The sequence below is a fragment of the Diplotaxodon limnothrissa genome, linkage group LG5 (genome assembly GCF_057381915.1).
Source record: "Diplotaxodon limnothrissa isolate DT_005_m linkage group LG5, D_limnothrissa_male_GT1.1, whole genome shotgun sequence".
NCBI classification, from domain to species: Eukaryota; Metazoa; Chordata; class Actinopteri; order Cichliformes; family Cichlidae; genus Diplotaxodon; species Diplotaxodon limnothrissa.
Window position 1 is genome coordinate 26,143,697 of NC_140600.1, and position 18,107 is coordinate 26,161,803.

General features: G+C 41.9%; 2 protein-coding genes across 3 annotated transcripts in view; both read right to left on the reverse strand.

Moving 5' to 3' along the window:
* Positions 1 to 18,107, reverse strand: part of cfap20dc (CFAP20 domain containing) — a 38,943-nt gene that overhangs the window by 9,791 nt on the left and 11,045 nt on the right. Inside the window, exons 12-13 of one of the 2 annotated variants that reach the window (XM_085354398.1) lie at positions 3,254 to 3,574; positions 1,428 to 1,664 (exon numbers count right to left, since the gene is read on the reverse strand). In XM_085354398.1, the coding sequence (XP_085210524.1) occupies positions 1,428 to 1,664; positions 3,254 to 3,574 (558 nt within the window). Of the gene's footprint in view, positions 1 to 1,427; positions 1,698 to 3,253; positions 3,575 to 18,107 lie in introns of both variants that reach the window. The other variant, XM_085354397.1, reaches the window with a different exon arrangement.
* Positions 9,815 to 11,671, reverse strand: LOC146632458 (uncharacterized). Its single transcript, XM_085354400.1, has one exon. It carries the CDS (start codon positions 11,669 to 11,671, stop codon positions 9,815 to 9,817), a length of 1,857 nt encoding a protein of 618 aa, XP_085210526.1.

The window sequence follows — 18,107 nt, forward strand, 5'->3', positions numbered from 1 at the left end:
TGTTCAGAGCTTAAATTTAAATACAGTACTTAGAATATCAGGTCATAGGACATTCTAACAGCTGTACTTGGATTTAAATACTGTGCTGCCTACAAATAGGAATGAGCTACCAAAAAAATATGAAACTACAATTATTTATCTGCCATTATTCTTGCACCCTTTTCTTTATTTCTTTACATGTAAGACTCTTTATTGAAGAATTAAATAATAACACTTTTTTATATAATATATTTTTTTTGTAGTGTTTTGTTTTCAACATTGTAATGGAAGCTTAGCACACGTTTGTCTGGAGGTTAAGTTTAGTCTGCACTGCCATAAATCACAGCAGCAGAAACCACTTGAATCACAACATCCAGGGTCCAGAGATGGATTATCATTGCCAATGGAGGAGTCCCAGCCCCAGACAATGACTATTTAGGTCTTGAAATCACTTAGTGTCTTTTTTTTAGAGAAATCTATCCTTTTGATGGAAGTTTTAGGTGTTAGATTCACTAAAATGTTATATCTCTATTTCTCTTCATTTGTGATCTGTTTAATGTGTGGTATCTTTCTTTATCTTCCTCACTTTCACGTTATCAGCAAAGTGTTTTCTTACAATACTGTTGGTGGTGCTGTTGCCATACATTACAATTATAAACACAACAGCTAATTGAAAAAAAAGAAAGATAGAAAGAAAAAAAAACATAACTTCAGGGCATGATAGAGTAAAATGTAAATCCTAAAGTGGGGTCTAAAGATACATGTCTTTATTGGTGGCCACATAATTGTGTCCTCAATAGAAACAATGAGGTGGTAATCCCTGAGGTAATAGCACTATTCATTGTGTCCTTAAATCTTAGGACATTAATGGATACCTGAATATACAGAAATGGTAACAGGCGTATAACTCAAGAATTTGTAATGATTTTATTCACTGGGGATCCTACAGTGGACTCAGCAGAGCCAGGCATGATAGTGTTATCTCTCCATAAGTGAAACATACTTTTGTTAATGGACCATAGATCTAAATGACCTTCAATAGCCGAGAGAAAACTGCACCATCTTTAAATTCTAAAAAGATCTCTGGGGAAATTTTCAAATGACCTAAATAATTTTTAGTCACTGAGGGACCTGTGGATATTGCGCCAGTGTATATTTAAAAACTGGAAGAGGCCAATTAATGTATTTCTATCTCAATAACCTTTTATAATGCAAAAACATACTGGTGGAAGAGGTGCATTAGCACTTCATGGTGGTGTAAGTTGGGGTTTGAAATGGAAATGAGCAAGAATGAGGATCAACCCGGGTCAAACAAAATATTCGAGACAGGAGGACAAAAAGAGGAACAACGTGCTAATGATTGTAAGTGGTAGATGAGCTGCACATGTGCTGCTTGTTAGTGAAGAGTCAATAAAATATGAAGAGTAGCAAAGCTGGACAATACAGACCAGAGAGATGTGGGTCCATGTAGAAGTATCGTCACTGCTCATGCTGATGCTGACATTACACCGGTGGATCTGAGATGCACTGAGGCCCGAGGCTTTACATTCATCTTCCTCTTGCTCTCTTTTTAGGCTAGCCAGCATTCGAAGCTCCTCATCATCTTGTGTCTGCGGACTGCCGAGCAGGTCCGAGTCGCAATGACTGGAATCAACAGGCTTTAGTGTCTCATCTTCTTCTTCCTCCTTCAAATTTATCACCAATAAAACGGAGATTACCTTTTTGGGAGCAATCCACAATACAATACCTTGCACTTAGTCACAGTCAGATATACACACTGATATAATGTTTTGTGCAGACAAATAAAGTACTGAAAGTCTTAACAATAAGCTTTAGTCCCAGATAGAGCTCAAGGCAATTCTGGACATACGCCATTGTTTTGACCCACTGAGGAAATGTCTTTTAACTGTGGATCTATTGATTTAGCAGACTATGGTAACAGGATTTTTCTGACAAAGTGTAAGGAAGTCTTGTGATACCCTGGTGACGAATCAATAGCAGTCAATAAACCAAGGCTGCAGGGAGGGAAACAAACTCCTTGTCATATTCATCAGACAATCTTTCAGTCAAAGCCTTCACTGCATGTTGCCTGCTGTAGTTGGCACAAATCAGCAGTCAGGAGCTACACTGATGAAGGAAACTGGGATATCACTCAGCAGCAAGTTGTGTAAATGCAGAAAGCAACCATCAAGTGACAGATCTCCCTTCAGGCCTTGTGATCGCTTCAGTTGACTATCCTCTGATCCTGGATCGTTTCAACTGGTGCTGGGGCCTACCTCAATTTGTAACAGACCATAGACTGATCCGGCAAACCTTTTCCCCAGCTCTTTTTAGCTGTCCAAATCAGCAGTGATCACACATTACTATGAGTAAAGAGAGACAGCTGGGTGTACGAACATCAAAGTTTTTAATAAGCTGCACATTTGCCACAAGGACTCCAAACCCCCACTTGCACATCACAGTTAGAGCTCAGCACCTTTATGACTGCATACTAAAAGAATTGAGTTAACCCATCTACCAAAGATGGAATTTAATCAAAATAATTTTCATTAAACCATGCTGCATTAATCAATTTTCAAGGGGGTAAAACATAAACATTAGCCCTCATTTCTATTCTGCTGTGGACTCCAACAACTTCAGACAAACATGTCTGGTTGTTTGAGCTAGCCTGCTCAGTCTCAACTTTTTTTCTTTTTTGCCACTTGATAACTTTGTGTTTTTGATGATTGGTCCTAGACAAATATTGTGTAGTGGACTCATCAAAGCTTTTTTAGTGGAAACAGTTGCCTACGGGGCTTGTTGTGAGTGACTCAGACTCAGGCTCAGACAATAAGACTGCAAATTTGCAGTGCATGAAACCAAAAAATGTGCTTGAATGAGTCCAAAAGCTCTGTAATGCTGCAATTTTAATTCTCTAATTTTGAGCTATGGGCATTCCCTTACCCCACTCATTTTCAGCAAATAATTGAATTGAAACAATAAAATTAAAGATCTTAAAGTAAATATAAAAAATATGAATAAAACAAATATTAACTTTTTCTTTTCAATGCAAATGAACACGATTTTTCATGGGTTGTAAAGTGTGTCTTCACTGGTCAGTGTGACATCTTAATGAGCATGCCATCCTGGGTGTTGACACAATAAGAGGTGATCTGAATCTCTTTTTTTTTTCAGCAATAAATTTGAGCACTATTCAGCTATGAGTAACTATCACAAAAATACTGAGCCATGATACCGGGTGAGAGCTGATGGTTGTTAAAATTGTAACCCCTACCTTGTGCTGTTTTGAATCATCCAATTTGACTTCTTGCAGGAGTCTTCTACAAACTGATATGCTGCTGCTCACATCAAGAACCCGGTTTACTTTCTCTGAAACTCTTGGACCACGCTTCTGTTCCAGTCCATTAGGTGAGAAGCACCGTGTGGGAAACAGCCCAGGTTCAGCTTTCCCACTGGAATGAGGCTGCATACTGGTGTTACGTGGAGGTGTTAGGTTCACATTATGAGATCCAGGGTGACCTTCAAGTTGTGTTCTGGGAGATGTAAGATTGGACCCACTTGTTTGTTGATGTTGGAACATGGTGAAGTTGTTATCCTGAAAGAAATACAAGGACACCATTGGGAAATAAAATTATTCAATTCTATCCATTAGTTGATTAATGTTTCTGTCGTGCTCTCTTTTGGTGTTTGAGCTTTAAATTAACCTCACATTTATAATAGCATTTTCTTCTTATCTGCTAATCTCTCACACCTTCAGATTTAGCGCTGCAACTCGGTATTGTAGTTTCAAACCCACATCCTACTGTACCAAAGAGATTATATAAGATACTGCATATGCAAGAACTACACTGGTCGTCTCAGCATTAAAAGGAATACTCAACACAAAGAGATCTGCATATCACACATTTAAGTCTGTATTCTTGAAAGAGACCTGATCCTTTGCAGTTCGTTTCCACATTGAGATTACAATCTGGATTCATACCAGCAAAAATGAAGAAAAAAAAAAAACCTTGGTGCTGCAGTGGTTAGCACTGTTGCCTCACCATAAGAAGGTTGTAGCGCGTGGCGAACACTAAAGCGGTCGCGCCAGAATGTCACGCTAAAAAGAAAGATTCTTTAAAATACAAGGGGGAGCAAGCAAGTCAGATACCACGGGCACAGAGAGGAATGCAGGTCTGATCAGAAACAGTTTATTACTAGGCCAGGGAGCACAAATAAAACACCCTTAAAATGTACATAATAAAATGTTCGCTCTCTACTAAAAACAATTCTAAAACCCGTAAAACTACCATTTTCTACATTCACTAAACCCCCCCCCCAATTATAGCAGGGGGCTATAATTAGGCCACATGTTCATTATGGGTCCATCAGCAGGCCAGGAATTCTTCCTTTAGAGCAGAGTCCACGCCAGCTCCGTCTTCAGCAGACAAGAAAGAGCCACCCATCTTCTTGTCCTTCCGCTGGCCCATCACTTCCCAGCCCGGCTTGCGTTCTGCACCCGAATCCATGATGCGACCACCGCCACAGCTCCCCTTGCGTCGGTGTCAAATGCAGGCAGAGGTAAACCTCTGCCCTGCTGCCAATCACACGCGTTGTCTCTTACTGTTGCCGCTCCATGAGGTCAGGACTTGGTCGCCGCATTAACCTTCCAGTCTGGGGCCTCTCTCCTTCAGTGCTCAGCTAGCCTGTATTTAAAAGGTCTTTACACAGCTGATAGGCCACCTCTGGACACACCCCTGCCTCAGCAGGTGGTCCCTATCAGCTAATTTGTCCCATGTGCAGCCAGTCCACAGTGGATAAAAACCATGTCACATAAAACACTAAAAACCATGCAATAGAAACAGAATAAAACCATGCAAACAAAACAACACTCATAAATAAACACTAAAAATCTGAATAAAAACAATATACAAGATAAATACAAATTTCCACTGTGTGACAAGGTCCTAGGTCAGGGGTGGGCAATTCCAGGCCTCGAGGGCCGGTGTCCCTGCAGGTTTTAGATCTCACCTTGGGTCAACACACCTGAATCACATGATTAGTTCGTTACCAGGCCTCTGGAGAATTTCAGGACATGTTGAGGAGCTAATTTAGCCATTTCAATCAGCTGTGTTGGTTCAAGGACACATATAAAACCTGCAGGGACACCAGCCCTCGAGGCCTCGAGTTGCCCACCCCTGTCCTAGGTTAATACTGACCAGCCAGATGGGGTCTTTATGTGCAAAGTTTGCATGTTTTCCCTGTACTTACTTGTAGGTTCCCTCTGGCTTTCTTTCACAGTTCAAAGACATGCTTGGGGGTAGGTTAGGTTAATTACTGATGTGTTAGCCCTGCGATAGACTGGTGACCTTTCCAGGTTGTACCCTGCCTTTTGCTCTGTGACAGCTGGGAAAGGCTTCAGTTAAGTAATCAGTTAAGTGGAAGAAAATGGATGGATAAAAATAAAACCGTTGACCATCCTGAACCAAGGTAAGTAAGTGTAATCAACACAGATGTAAAAAGCTAACTACATCATCCAGATGCTGGCACTGTGTATTTAGCTTTTGGAACATACATGCAGTACTGTATGTGCAGACAGAGAATAAGGGAGTTCTACTCATATGAAGTTGTTCTTTTACTCTAAATCTGGATCAAACTTAGAACTCATCGCAACAGTTATAAAAAAAAATATGACAATAGTAAAAAAAACTAAAATTACAAATCACTTGCATTAAATACCTCACCCTGAAAAATAGATGTATCGCACTCATTTTAATAAATGCTGCTCCTAATGGAATTGAAAGATTAAGTATTTAAAACAAGATGCTGTTTACTATCCTCTCACTTTTCACGTCAGCCATTGCCAGTTCTTCATACAATAGAAAGAATCACAGTTGTGGCATACTCACAACCAGATTGTTATCACAAAAACATTTCTTTGTTCATAATGTAGTCTTTGTTTCTCATGAATTTAAGAGCTCGAAGCTTTCCTTGGGCCTTGGAGATCAATATTTTTTCCTTATGCTGTCTGTTTTTTTGGTGTTTTCTTTCATCTCTGAGCTTTGTTGTGGGGTGAAAGGTTATCACAAGCCCCTTGAGGTTTGTAGCTTACCGGCTCTATATGTTATTTGTTTTCCCTCATTTTTCAACACTTTATCAATTTTTTACATTCAGGTGAATAAACAATAAACAATATGTATTACTGAAATCCTGATACGGGTGCTTTTATGAGCCTGAATGCATTTTAATGAACTAATTCACGGTCCATTGGCTTAGGTACTGCATTTAAAAAAACTGCACTTCCCTGAAAATATTGGAAAAAAAAAAAGATAAACGAGGTTTTAATGTATTTCAAAGTAGTTTATACAATCAAAGTTCATTTCTTTATTTTGCTTTTAATATTTCTCTATGTTTAAGAGCAAATGCTTGCTCAAAAGAATTGTATGAAGCTGACGCAACACCTTGAAAGATGATATTGCTCCAAGTTGAGAAATGAACAACCTGACACAAATAAATCAAAACCAGGTTTTATATGCAAATCTTATTATTCCATTACATCAATATATGTACAAAACTGAAATCTCTGTCTAAATTTTCATTTTTTTTCCTAAGTATAAGGAAAAATAATGTTCTTTTAAATGTCTTTAGAGCAAAATTATTATTTACACAAACACACAATCTGCAATACCTGTCCAAAACAAAACAACACTTTAGAAAAACATATACATGACTTATTTAGTTTAATATCTTGCTGTAAATTTATTTCATGATAGCAACTGAGTTGTGTTTTAAAAACGAATGCTGGTATCAGAATCTACAAATATAGATAACAAAAGCTTACTACACAAATCCAGTGTCTGTCTGCAAACCCCTCCTACACAATTAGGAGTTGGGCAAACAAGCTTGGCACACAGGTACATCTTAGACACCTGAAAGTTCTTATCTATATATCATATATTGTTTGATCCTATATTGATGTCATGATGTTGCCTAGCAACCACCCACCTACAGCCTAAAATGACCCATCTGTAGCATCTATGGACCTTTAACGCCTTATAAAAAGGATTATATTATCTTAATTTTCACAACAATAACAATAATTTAATGACTAATTATTCATATTATCAGTCTGTCATGTTGCCTAGCAACCACCTAATAGCTACCTAAAATCACAGACCAAACAATACTGTAGCACAGTTATGTGTTAATATAAAGATTCCAGTTTTTTTCACCAGATAGGTGTTCGCAAGACATTTATTTTCAGTTCCTTTGAAACCCAAACATTATGTTCCAATTTTTTATTTTATAATTTTGTTTAACTTTTATTGGTTTATATCTGTGGAAAATCGAAGATACAGGAAACATGCTATTAGCCAAATCATATGTCACAGGTTCAAGGCTCACTAGAGCGAACTCCCGGCATATCGTTTTCAACCCCCCCACGGGCTACTCGTGTTAAACATGATATATAAGTCACTTAGATAACTTAAAAATGTTATTGTTTGGCTTTTTTCAGTGTTTTATTTGTTCGTGAGTAAATCGGTTTGGCTGAGATTACAGCTGAATAAACATCAAACGGAAAACTGATTAAACAAAAGTGTGAGATGATCCTGTGAAGACCGACCCAGTGAAAATTTAGGCAGTGGTGGACCGGACCGGCCAACCCCCACCTCTTGTAATCACCTCCAACGGTTCCTCGGTTTTGCAAATTTTTACTGGAGGTTCATTCACAACAACAACCAGGTAGTTGCACCCCTAACACGCCTTACCTCCACTAAAATATACTTTCTCTAGTCCTCAGAAGCTGAAGCTGTCTTTGTCTAACTAAAGAAGCTGTTCACATCACCACCTGTTCTTGTCCATCCTGACACCAAGCTGCAGTTTACTGTGGAGGTAGATGCATCTGACTCGAGGGTTGTGGGCAGTACTCTCTCAATGCTCCAGTCCACAAGGCAAGCTGCAGCCCTGTGCCTTCTTCTCACACCAGCTAATTCCAACTGAACAGAACTACGATGGCATTGGTTAGAGGGGGCCGAACAGCCTTTTGTCATCTGGACAGATCACAAGAACCTGACATACCTAAGGAGTACTAAACGACTCAATGCTCGCCAGGCTCACTGGTCTTTATTTCTAAGTTGCTCTAACTTCACTATTTTCTATGGTACTTGATGTTCCATAGAAAATAGTTCCATAGAAAAAAGCCAGACGCCCTGTCCTCCTGTCCCATTTTCTGCTGCCACTAACTCAACAAACCCCCAAACATTCTCCCCTCTTCATGCACAGTGGGCTCACTAACATCAGACTATGAGGAGAAAATTCAAAAAGCCCTGCAGGATGAACCAGACACTGGCACCGGGCCGCCTGTTCTACAGTCATCCACTGGTTCACACTGCCTGGTTCAACTGTCACCCTGGGGTGAGTAGAACTATATTGTTCCTCAAGCGTTACTTGTGGTGTGAATCATTGGAAAGGGATGTAAATGATTATGTGGCAGCATGTTCTAGCTGTGTTTGTAGTAAGAGTAACACTCAATGCCCTTTGGGTCTGCTGCAATGTTTACCTACACCTCATCGCGCTTGGTCCTACATAGCACTACACCTTTTTATGGGTGGATAGGTTTTCCAAGGCTGTTCACTTCACCAGTCTCGAGAAATTAACCACTGCCACTGAAACTGCAAAATTACTGACCCATCATGTTTTCAGGCTTCATGGGATCTCTACAAAAATTGTTTCTGACCAGGGCTCCCAGTTAATTTCCCAAGTATGGAAGACCTTTTGTTTTGCACTCTCAGCCAAGGTATGTGTAAGCTCAGGTTTTCATCTTCAAATCACTGGCCAGTTGGAGAGGCTAAATAAAGAACTGGAGACGGCTCTCCGCTGTGTAACCTTCCAAAACCCTTCCTCCTGGTCCTCACAACTGACATTGCTGGGATACGCAGATAACTCTCTTACATCCTCTGCTACTAGTTTTTCGCCCTTCGAAGCATTTCTAGGGTACCAGGCTCCACTCTTTCCCCTCCATAGAAGCTGACCTCACCATGCCAACAGTACAGCAACAACTACAGAGGAGGAGGCAGGTGTGGACCCGGACCAGGGAGGACCTCCTCAAGACGGTCGAGAGAAACCAGCATTATGCCCATCGCTGTCAGCCTTCCACTCCCTCCCAATGACCTTGGACAGAAGGTGTGGCTCTCGGCTAAAGACATTCCCTTCAAGGTTCAAGGTTCTTTATTTGTCACATGCATAGTTATACAAGTATAACACACAGTGAAATGTAGCCTGACACGCTCCTCGACATGTGCAAAAATTGTATATATGTATATGTGTATATATATATATGTATATATGTATGTATGTATATATGTATGTATATATGTATGTATATATATATATATATACGATCCCAAAACAAAATACAATTCTCTAACCTGTCTCCCTACCCGAAACAGGAGAAAAGAGGGGAATAAAAGAAAACGGCTTCCCACCCCTACAGCTACCAAGCCCAGGTACAACCCCTTTTTCAGCATTAATATTGCAGCCCCGTGCAGTCACACACCACGACGGTCCCCAGACACACAGCTCACGGGAAACCAGGAAGTCTCCTCGCCGACCCAGTCCAACCCCTTTTGTAGCTGGCCTCTTTCCTTCCTCCACCAATGGGTGGCCTCCACCTGGAAACAAGCAACACTGAATACAAATACAAACAATAACAACACCGTACCGCAAATAATGACCCTGGGTCATAACACCCCCCCACCTAAAATCAAGCATCTCATTAGAGAGATGCTAGACCTAGTATCAAAAACATTAAAACAAACAAACAAATCAAACACTTCCTAGGGGGAAAACAGACTCATCAGTCACTGTCTGTGTCATCACTGATGATCCCCTGCAGGTTGGCCCATTCGGACATTTTCCTGCGACCTCTGTGGGTATTGTTTTCCTGATCACCGTCTGATTCCGAGTTTAGAGTGCGCTGATATTCAGAGGACGGACAGTCCTGTTGTTTCTGACTTGCTGAGGCACCCCTGCGTGTAGGTCGACCTTGTGTGGTAATGATGTTGTTGACATCAAGAGCAGCCAGTTCTTGAGCTTGCTCTCTCTTCATTCTGACCTTTTTCCATTTCTGAATAGTTGGCTGACCATGTACACCAAGCTCTTCAAGCTCCTTCTTCAGAACAGCCACCTGGGAGCGGCAGTCCTCCAGCAGCTTCTTGTAATTTCTCCTCACGCCGCAGAGGGCAATATAACGTTCAAGCCTCGCCACCGATTTGTCATCAGACTTTGGTTTTCTGGTGCTCTCATCTTTCTTCACACTCTTCTTCATCTTTTTATCATTTGTTTTATCAGTCTTATTTTCTTTTTCATCTTCCAAAGAAGGTAGTGATGAAACTGAGTCTGGGTCACTGGTTTTCTCTTCCACTTTTGTATCTTCTTTTTCACTGTCAGAAGACTCGTCGCTCCTAATTTTGTCACTCGTTTCTGACTTGCAGTCTCCATCTGATTCGTTTCCTGCATCACTCAGTGGTGTTCTCCTTCCTTCATCTTTACTGCTGGTTACTGTCTCGACGTTCATTCTCACCATTTTCTTTGGACTGTCACTGCAGTTGCTTTCCTCACTGAGTTCCTCATCAGAAGACTCGTCACTGTCAATTTGACGATTTTCATTTCTCTTTTGTTGTGATTTTTTCACCTCTGGCTCTTCACCATCAGCTTGAGATTTGGCATTTTCTTCATCATTGCTGCTTTCTTTACTTTCTGTTTTGTTGTCCTCTTGAACCTCAGATTCTGATGATGAGCTTGAATGATTATTTTGTGATTTCTTTGCCCAGGATTCATCTTCACTCTCACTCAGGACCTCGTCATTTCCATTTTCTCTTTTCCTTTTGCTCTGGAGCTTCTTAGTCTCTGAGTCACTTTCACTTTCATCATTATCCTGCATTTTCATCAGTTCCTCTTGCACCACCTGTTTCATGAAAGTTTTTACTTCTGGCCTTAATGAGTCACATTTGTTGTGTGTCTGATATCTCTTTTTTAAAATTCCCAAGGTCAGCGTGCTCAGGTCTGCCTCGTCACGGAGTTGACCACACACAAACCTGCGGATACCTGCTGCCTCCTTCTCCGACACCATACTAAAAACCTTCGCCGTCCCACCATCTACCCCCGGAACAGAACTATCATGCGGCTCAGAGCCGTCCGGAAACATTTCGGATATGTCCACCTCACCACCCAAGCGACGAGCTTGAGCACGAGTAACCACACATGCCGGATAAACTGTGGGGTCACCCAGCTCCGACGGGAATTGGCATAACCGATCCGAAGTAGGACACTCAATAACTTCCGGCATAGCCGGAAACACTTTTCCCCCGGCCAAGTCATTTCCCAAAACAAGATCAATGCCTTCAATTGGCAGCTGATCTCGAACCCCCACCCGCACAGCGCCCGATACGAAGGACGAGGTCAAAGTAACCGTATGGAGAGGCATGCGTAACAGACTCACCTTGATACCCCACACCAGCAAATCAGAACCACAGTACGACTGCTGAGAGAAAGGCACGACTCCATGCCGCGCCACCGAATGCTTCGCCCCTGTATCCCTCAAGATGGTGATCGGAACCCGGTCCCCCGCATCACCAGACAACGATAAAAACCCCGTCGAAACAAACGGTCGAAACACCTCATCTGTCCCCCGCGGAACGACGCCAACCGGCATTAAGCTAGGGCGGGTTACCGCGGAGCAACACTGCACGGCCCCCCCCCCGAAATGTCGCCCTCAGCACGGGACAAGAAGCAACGAGATGACCGAGCTCATGACAAAAAAAAAAAAATATATATATATATATAGATATATAGATATATAGATATATATATAGATATATATAGATATATATATATATATAGATATATATATATAGATATATATATATATATAGATATATATATATATATATATAGATATATATATATAGATATATATATATATATATATATATATATATATATATATATATATATATATATATATATATATATATATATATATATATATATATATATATATATATATATATAGATATGCGGTGGGCAAGGGACGAAAACAGGGCGTTGTTGGAATGCTACTACGCAAGTAACCCCGGCGGAAGGGGCTACATGAATAGGATGAGGGACCTATGGATTCTTCGATACCCAACATCCACAATGACGGCGAAACAACTAGTAGCTCAGTGTTCCAACATTCGAAAGAAGGGACTGCTCTCACAGCTAGAGATTGACGAGGTACAACACAAATGCTACGGCAAGGAGGAGTCAGGACGCCAGGTCAGGGGGGAGATATCATCACCCCCACCCGAGATTGGGTACATAGCCCCAAGTGCGATAGGAGAAGGATCGTTGAGTGCGAGAGGAACTGACCTGAAAAATAGGATCATGGCCAAGCTTGAAACCTGGATCCCCCGTAGCCGGTTACCAAGATTACGTGAAGTACCCTCAGAAGGTCTGCTAGATGATGTTAATGCAGCACTACGGGCAATACCTACAACCACGATTACCGACACTAACAAGCTGATCTACAATACGGCAGCAGTGATCAGTGAGATGCTTGGCTACAAGTTGAACAGCCACAAGGGGCAGTACCCTCCATGGAGAAGGAGGCTAGAGGGCAAGATCAAAGTAGCACGGAGGGAGGTTAGCCAACTAACGGAGTTGCAGAAAGGTGCGACAAATAAGGTGCCTAAGAAATACAGCAAGTTGTCCATACCTGAGGCCTTGGAAACTGCCAAGCAAAGACTCACAGCCTTGGCCAGCCGCTTGAGGAGGTACACCAGAGAGATAGAAGGCAGGAGAATAAACCAGCTGTTCTCCACAGAACCAGCAAAGGTGTACTCTCAGTGGCAAGGGAACAATAAGAGAACAGCACCACCAAGGCTGGAGACGGAGCAATACTGGAAGAGCATATGGGAGAAGGATGCAACCCATAACGGCAATGCTCAGTGGCTAGAGGATCTGAGGGCAGACCACAGCAACCTCCCTGAACAGGGTCCAGTAACCATCACAGTGGCAGATATCCAAGAAAGGGTCTCCAGTATGAAGAGTTGGACAGCACCAGGGCCCGACATGGTTCACGCCTACTGGCTGAAGAAGCTGACTGCACTCCACGAGCGTCTGGCAGCACAAATGAACCAGCTGCTAGTTAACGAAAGACACCCGGAATGGCTAACTGAAGGCCGGACGGTCCTGATCCCCAAGGACCCCAAGAAGGGACCGGTCCCCTCCAACTACCGACCAATAACCTGCCTCAGTACTACATGGAAGCTCCTGTCAGGCATCATATCGGCTAAGATGAACAGGCACATGGGTCAATACATGAGCGGGACACAGAAAGGAATTGGCAAGAATACCAGAGGTGCAAAACACCAGCTACTGGTAGACAGAACAATCAGCCGAGACTGCAAGACCAGACTGACCAACCTGTGCACTGCCTGGATTGATTACAAGAAGGCCTATGACTCAATGCCCCACAGCTGGATACTGGAATGCCTAGAATTGTACAAGATCAATGGGACCCTAAGAGCCTTCATCAGGAACTCAATGGGGATGTGGCGTACAACACTAGAGGCCAACTCCAAGCCCATAGCACAAGTTACCATCAAGTGCGGGATCTACCAAGGAGATGCTCTGTCCCCACTGCTGTTCTGCATAGGCCTGAACCCCCTCAGTGAGATCATTAACAAGACTGGCTACGGATACCGACTACGGAACGGAGCAGTTGTCAGCCACCTCCTGTACATGGATGACATCAAGCTGTATGCCAAGAGTGAACGAGACATCGATTCACTGATCCACACTACCAGGCTATACAGCAATGACATTGGAATGTCGTTCGGACTGGAGAAGTGTAGTCGGATGGTAACAAAGAGAGGGAAGGTAGTCAGAACTGAGGGGATTGAACTACCAGAAGGCAACATTGCAGACATAGAGGACAGTTACAAGTACCTGGGGATCCCGCAGGCAAATGGGAACCATGAAGAGGCCGCTAGAAAGGCTGCAACCACCAAGTACCTGCAGAGGGTCAGGCAAGTCCTGAGGAGTCAGCTGAATGGTAAGAACAAGATCCGGGCCATCAACACATACGCCCTGCCCGTGATCAGGTACCCTGCTGGGGTAATAAGCTGGCCAAAGGAGGAGATAGAAGCCACTGACATAAAGACAAGAAAGCTCCTGACCATGCATGGAGGGTTTCACCCCAAGTCCAGCACCCTGAGGCTGTACGCTAAGCGGAAGGAAGGGGGCCGGGGACTGGTGAGTGTCAGCACCACAGTCCAGGATGAGACAAGGAACATCCAAGAATACATTGGGAAGATGGCCCCAACTGACCGAGTGCTCAGTGAATACCTCAGGCAGCAGAAACCCAAGAAAGAGGAGGGAGACGAGGAACCATCATGGAAGGACAGGCCCCTGCACCGGCAGATAGAGGAGGTGGCTGATATCCAGAAATCCTACCAGTGGCTGGACAAAGCTGGACTGAAAGACAGCACAGAGGCACTAATCATGGCAGCACAAGAACAAGCTCTGAGTACAAGATCCATAGAGGCTGGGGTCTATCACACCAGGCAAGACCCCAGGTGCAGGCTGTGTAAAGATGCCCCAGAGACTATCCAGCACATAACAGCAGGGTGCAAGATGCTAGCAGGCAAGGCATACATGGAACGCCATAACCAAGTGGCCGGCATAGTGTACAGGAACATCTGTGCCGAGTATAACCTAGAAGTCCCGAGGTCAAAATGGGAGATGCCCCCAAGGGTGGTGGAGAATGACCGAGCTAAGATCCGGTGGGACTTCCAGATACAGACGGACAAAATGGTGGTGGCTAACCAACCGGACATAGTGGTGGTAGACAAACAGAAGAAGACGGCCGTAGTGATCGATGTAGCGGTTCCCAATGACAGCAATATCAGGAAGAAGGAACACGAGAAGCTGGAGAAATACCAAGGGCTCAGAGAAGAGCTCGAGAGGATGTGGAGGGTGAAGGTAACGGTGGTCCCCGTGGTAATCGGAGCACTAGGTGCGGTGACTCCCAAGCTAGGCGAGTGGCTCCAGCAGATCCCGGGAAAAACATCGGAGATCTCTGTCCAGAAGAGCGCAGTCCTGGGAACAGCTAAGATACTGCGCAGGACCCTCAAGCTCCCAGGCCTCTGGTAGAGGACCCGAGCTTGAAGGATAAACCGCCCGCAGGGGCGTGCTGGGTGTTTATATATATATATATATATATATATATATATATATATATATATATATATATATAGATAGATAGATATAGATATAGATAGATATAGATATAGATATAGATAGATATAGATATAGATATAGATAGATATAGATAGATATAGATAGAGATAGATATATAGATATAGAGATAGATATATAGATATAGAGATAGATATATAGATATAGAGATAGATATATAGATATAGAGATAGATAGATATAGATAGATATAGATAGTATATACACTGGGTGAATGTGCAGTAGTAGCAGCAAGGACCCTTGATGTCCTTGACACGCAAGCTCGCACCACGCTCCATTGGTCTTTATGAAATTGATTCTGTCATTAATTAGTCATGTCACATAAGCATTGTTATTGTTACTGTATAAAAGCTGTATTAACAGCATTATGAAAACAGTGAGATGTTCTATAACAGTCACCCTTTAAACAGGTATGGGTCTCTCTTGTTGTTGACAGAAATGAAGTTCTGGTTTCTTTTGCATTTATAGCAGCTTTTTCATTATGAGGAATAATAGTTACTGACCAGAAAACAAAAAGTCATAGGTGGGGAGAATGAAAACATAAAAGTTCTTTCTGTTACTGGTTTTAAACGGCTTTCAGCTGAGTGAAAGCAGCTGATTACCGTTAAGAGGTACAAAGAAGGGCAAATTAGTATGATGCTGTAATTGGACTAGAAAAAACAGATGGAAGCAGAAAGTTCTAAGGGTGATCCACTAACAATTCTCCAATTTCTAAACACAAACGTAGTCAGTTTATTTCAGTAATCACCAACACCATTTAACAAGAGCAGCCCAAATTGACCGGTCGCAAATAAAGAACAACTAACAACAGAGGCATAGCTTGTTGCCTCTGTTGTGATGGAAACAATATTGTATAAGTCTAGGTTTTATATATGTGTTTTTCCCATGGTAATTCAGACTAGGGAGAGGCCACAGAGGGAAAATCGATTTGCTCTAAGGCAATGGTGAAATCTTTAGTCAGACACTGAGTGGGGACTTGGTGGATCAGGGCAGACGCTCTGGATGAATCCTGAAACATGTGATGGAGGGCAAAACCATGTAATCTGTGTGTAACAGCTGTGTAGTGGTGTAGAAGAACGCCGAACATTATTTACCATTAGATCCAGAGCGATCCAATAAAGCTACTGCTGTGCCACATGTGCAAAAATACACACCCCTTTTTTCTGAATGCTGCGTGATATTGCAGGTATTTTACTGAACTCAAAGGAAAAAAAAAATCAGATACACACCCAGGTGTGGACAACACTCAGTCTCAATCTGTGAGTCGAATGCCTCTACAAAATCCAGAGTTACAGTAAATGGCATTATTCTAACAAGTTTAACAACAGCCTGAGGTCCAATAACAGCTGTTTTGACAGATACTTTCAGTGTTACGTAACAAACACAATATGTAACAGAAAAGAAGAAAAGAACAGCTCAGAAAAAGGTAAGCTATCGAGGTGAGGACTTGAGTGACGACCTATAGGACAGACCGAAAACTCTGGCAGGCAGCTGTGCCACTGTGGCGTTAAAGGGATTGTTCAAATAAGAGTGTTGGCAGCTATGTCAAGCGCAAATGAGTTAAAAGATGATTTTCTTTCAGTATGAAACAATGGCACACACAGCAGTAAACTGCCTACCGCAAACCTCAGTAAATTACAGCTGTAAGACTGACTTCTCAATTCTCCCTTCCCAAATGTTTCTACTCTGAAAAAGAAACTCCTGAAAATGCATGTGCAATGAGGCCAGCCACAAAAATAAATGTCTTCATGCCTTTACATTGCTAACCTTTTATTATAGCGCTATTATAAATCCCCCAAAATAGCATTTTAATGCAAACAGATTACAAACTCTGTATTAAGAAGTGACATTACTATATGTGAATTGTTATAATTTCCTTTTTTCTTTGTATGTAGATGTCAACCTTAACGGTTAAACACAATTACTGAAAACTCAGTTTCCCCAAAGCACGGTGGCAGAGATAGAAATAATATTGAGACAAAGCAATGCCTTTTGGAAAAAGAGCAAAGATAAAGAAAAAAAGTAGTAAACAAGAAAAGTTTTACAATTCACCTTATAGGTACTTTTTCAATCAGTCTAGTGTTCACACACATTGTTCTGGTTTGGACAGCAGGGTACTGAGGTCTTTAAAAAAAGAAAAAGAAAAGAAACAACAACAGAAAAAGCATGCTGCACTAACTATACAATGCCCAATGCTGAGGCAATAAATCCCTACAGTATTCTTTTATTCTTTATATGTGTTCTGATAGGCCCTTTATTAGATTATTTAACAAACACTATAAATTGGCAGCCAAGGAAGTTGAAATGGCTGTGCTCTTTTGACAGAGGTGAAAGTAGTTATAAAACCATTCTCCAAACCAATATTTCATGCAAATTCTAAAGAAATGTTCAACCTGGAAAGAGCTTTATGGAAGAAAGGTTATACATGCAATTTACAAAGGTCACTATAAAAGATTCATTTTTTGAAACCAATCTGTTTTACTGTTTTCCCAATACAATAACCCTGGCTCTTCAGTTTCAACATGTACATCTAGATCTGTACACAATGTCAGTGATAAATGTGAGCCTTAGGAGAAGCTCTTACAATACAAAATACAAAATCATAACATGCACTATTAATATTTTTTTATTCAATGTAGTTGCTAACCTTGTAGATATAATGCATTAATTTAAAACTGCCATAAAACAAAAAGAGTGTTGAGTTTGATATTGTAAGATCACTGGCCTTGTGTTTCTTAAGATGTGCTGTTCACACTAAACATGGTTGTCTTGTACTGTGCCCATGCACGACTGTACTCCCTTCCCCCTTGTCTGCTGGACTGCACTCACACTGTGCTTTATGATCCA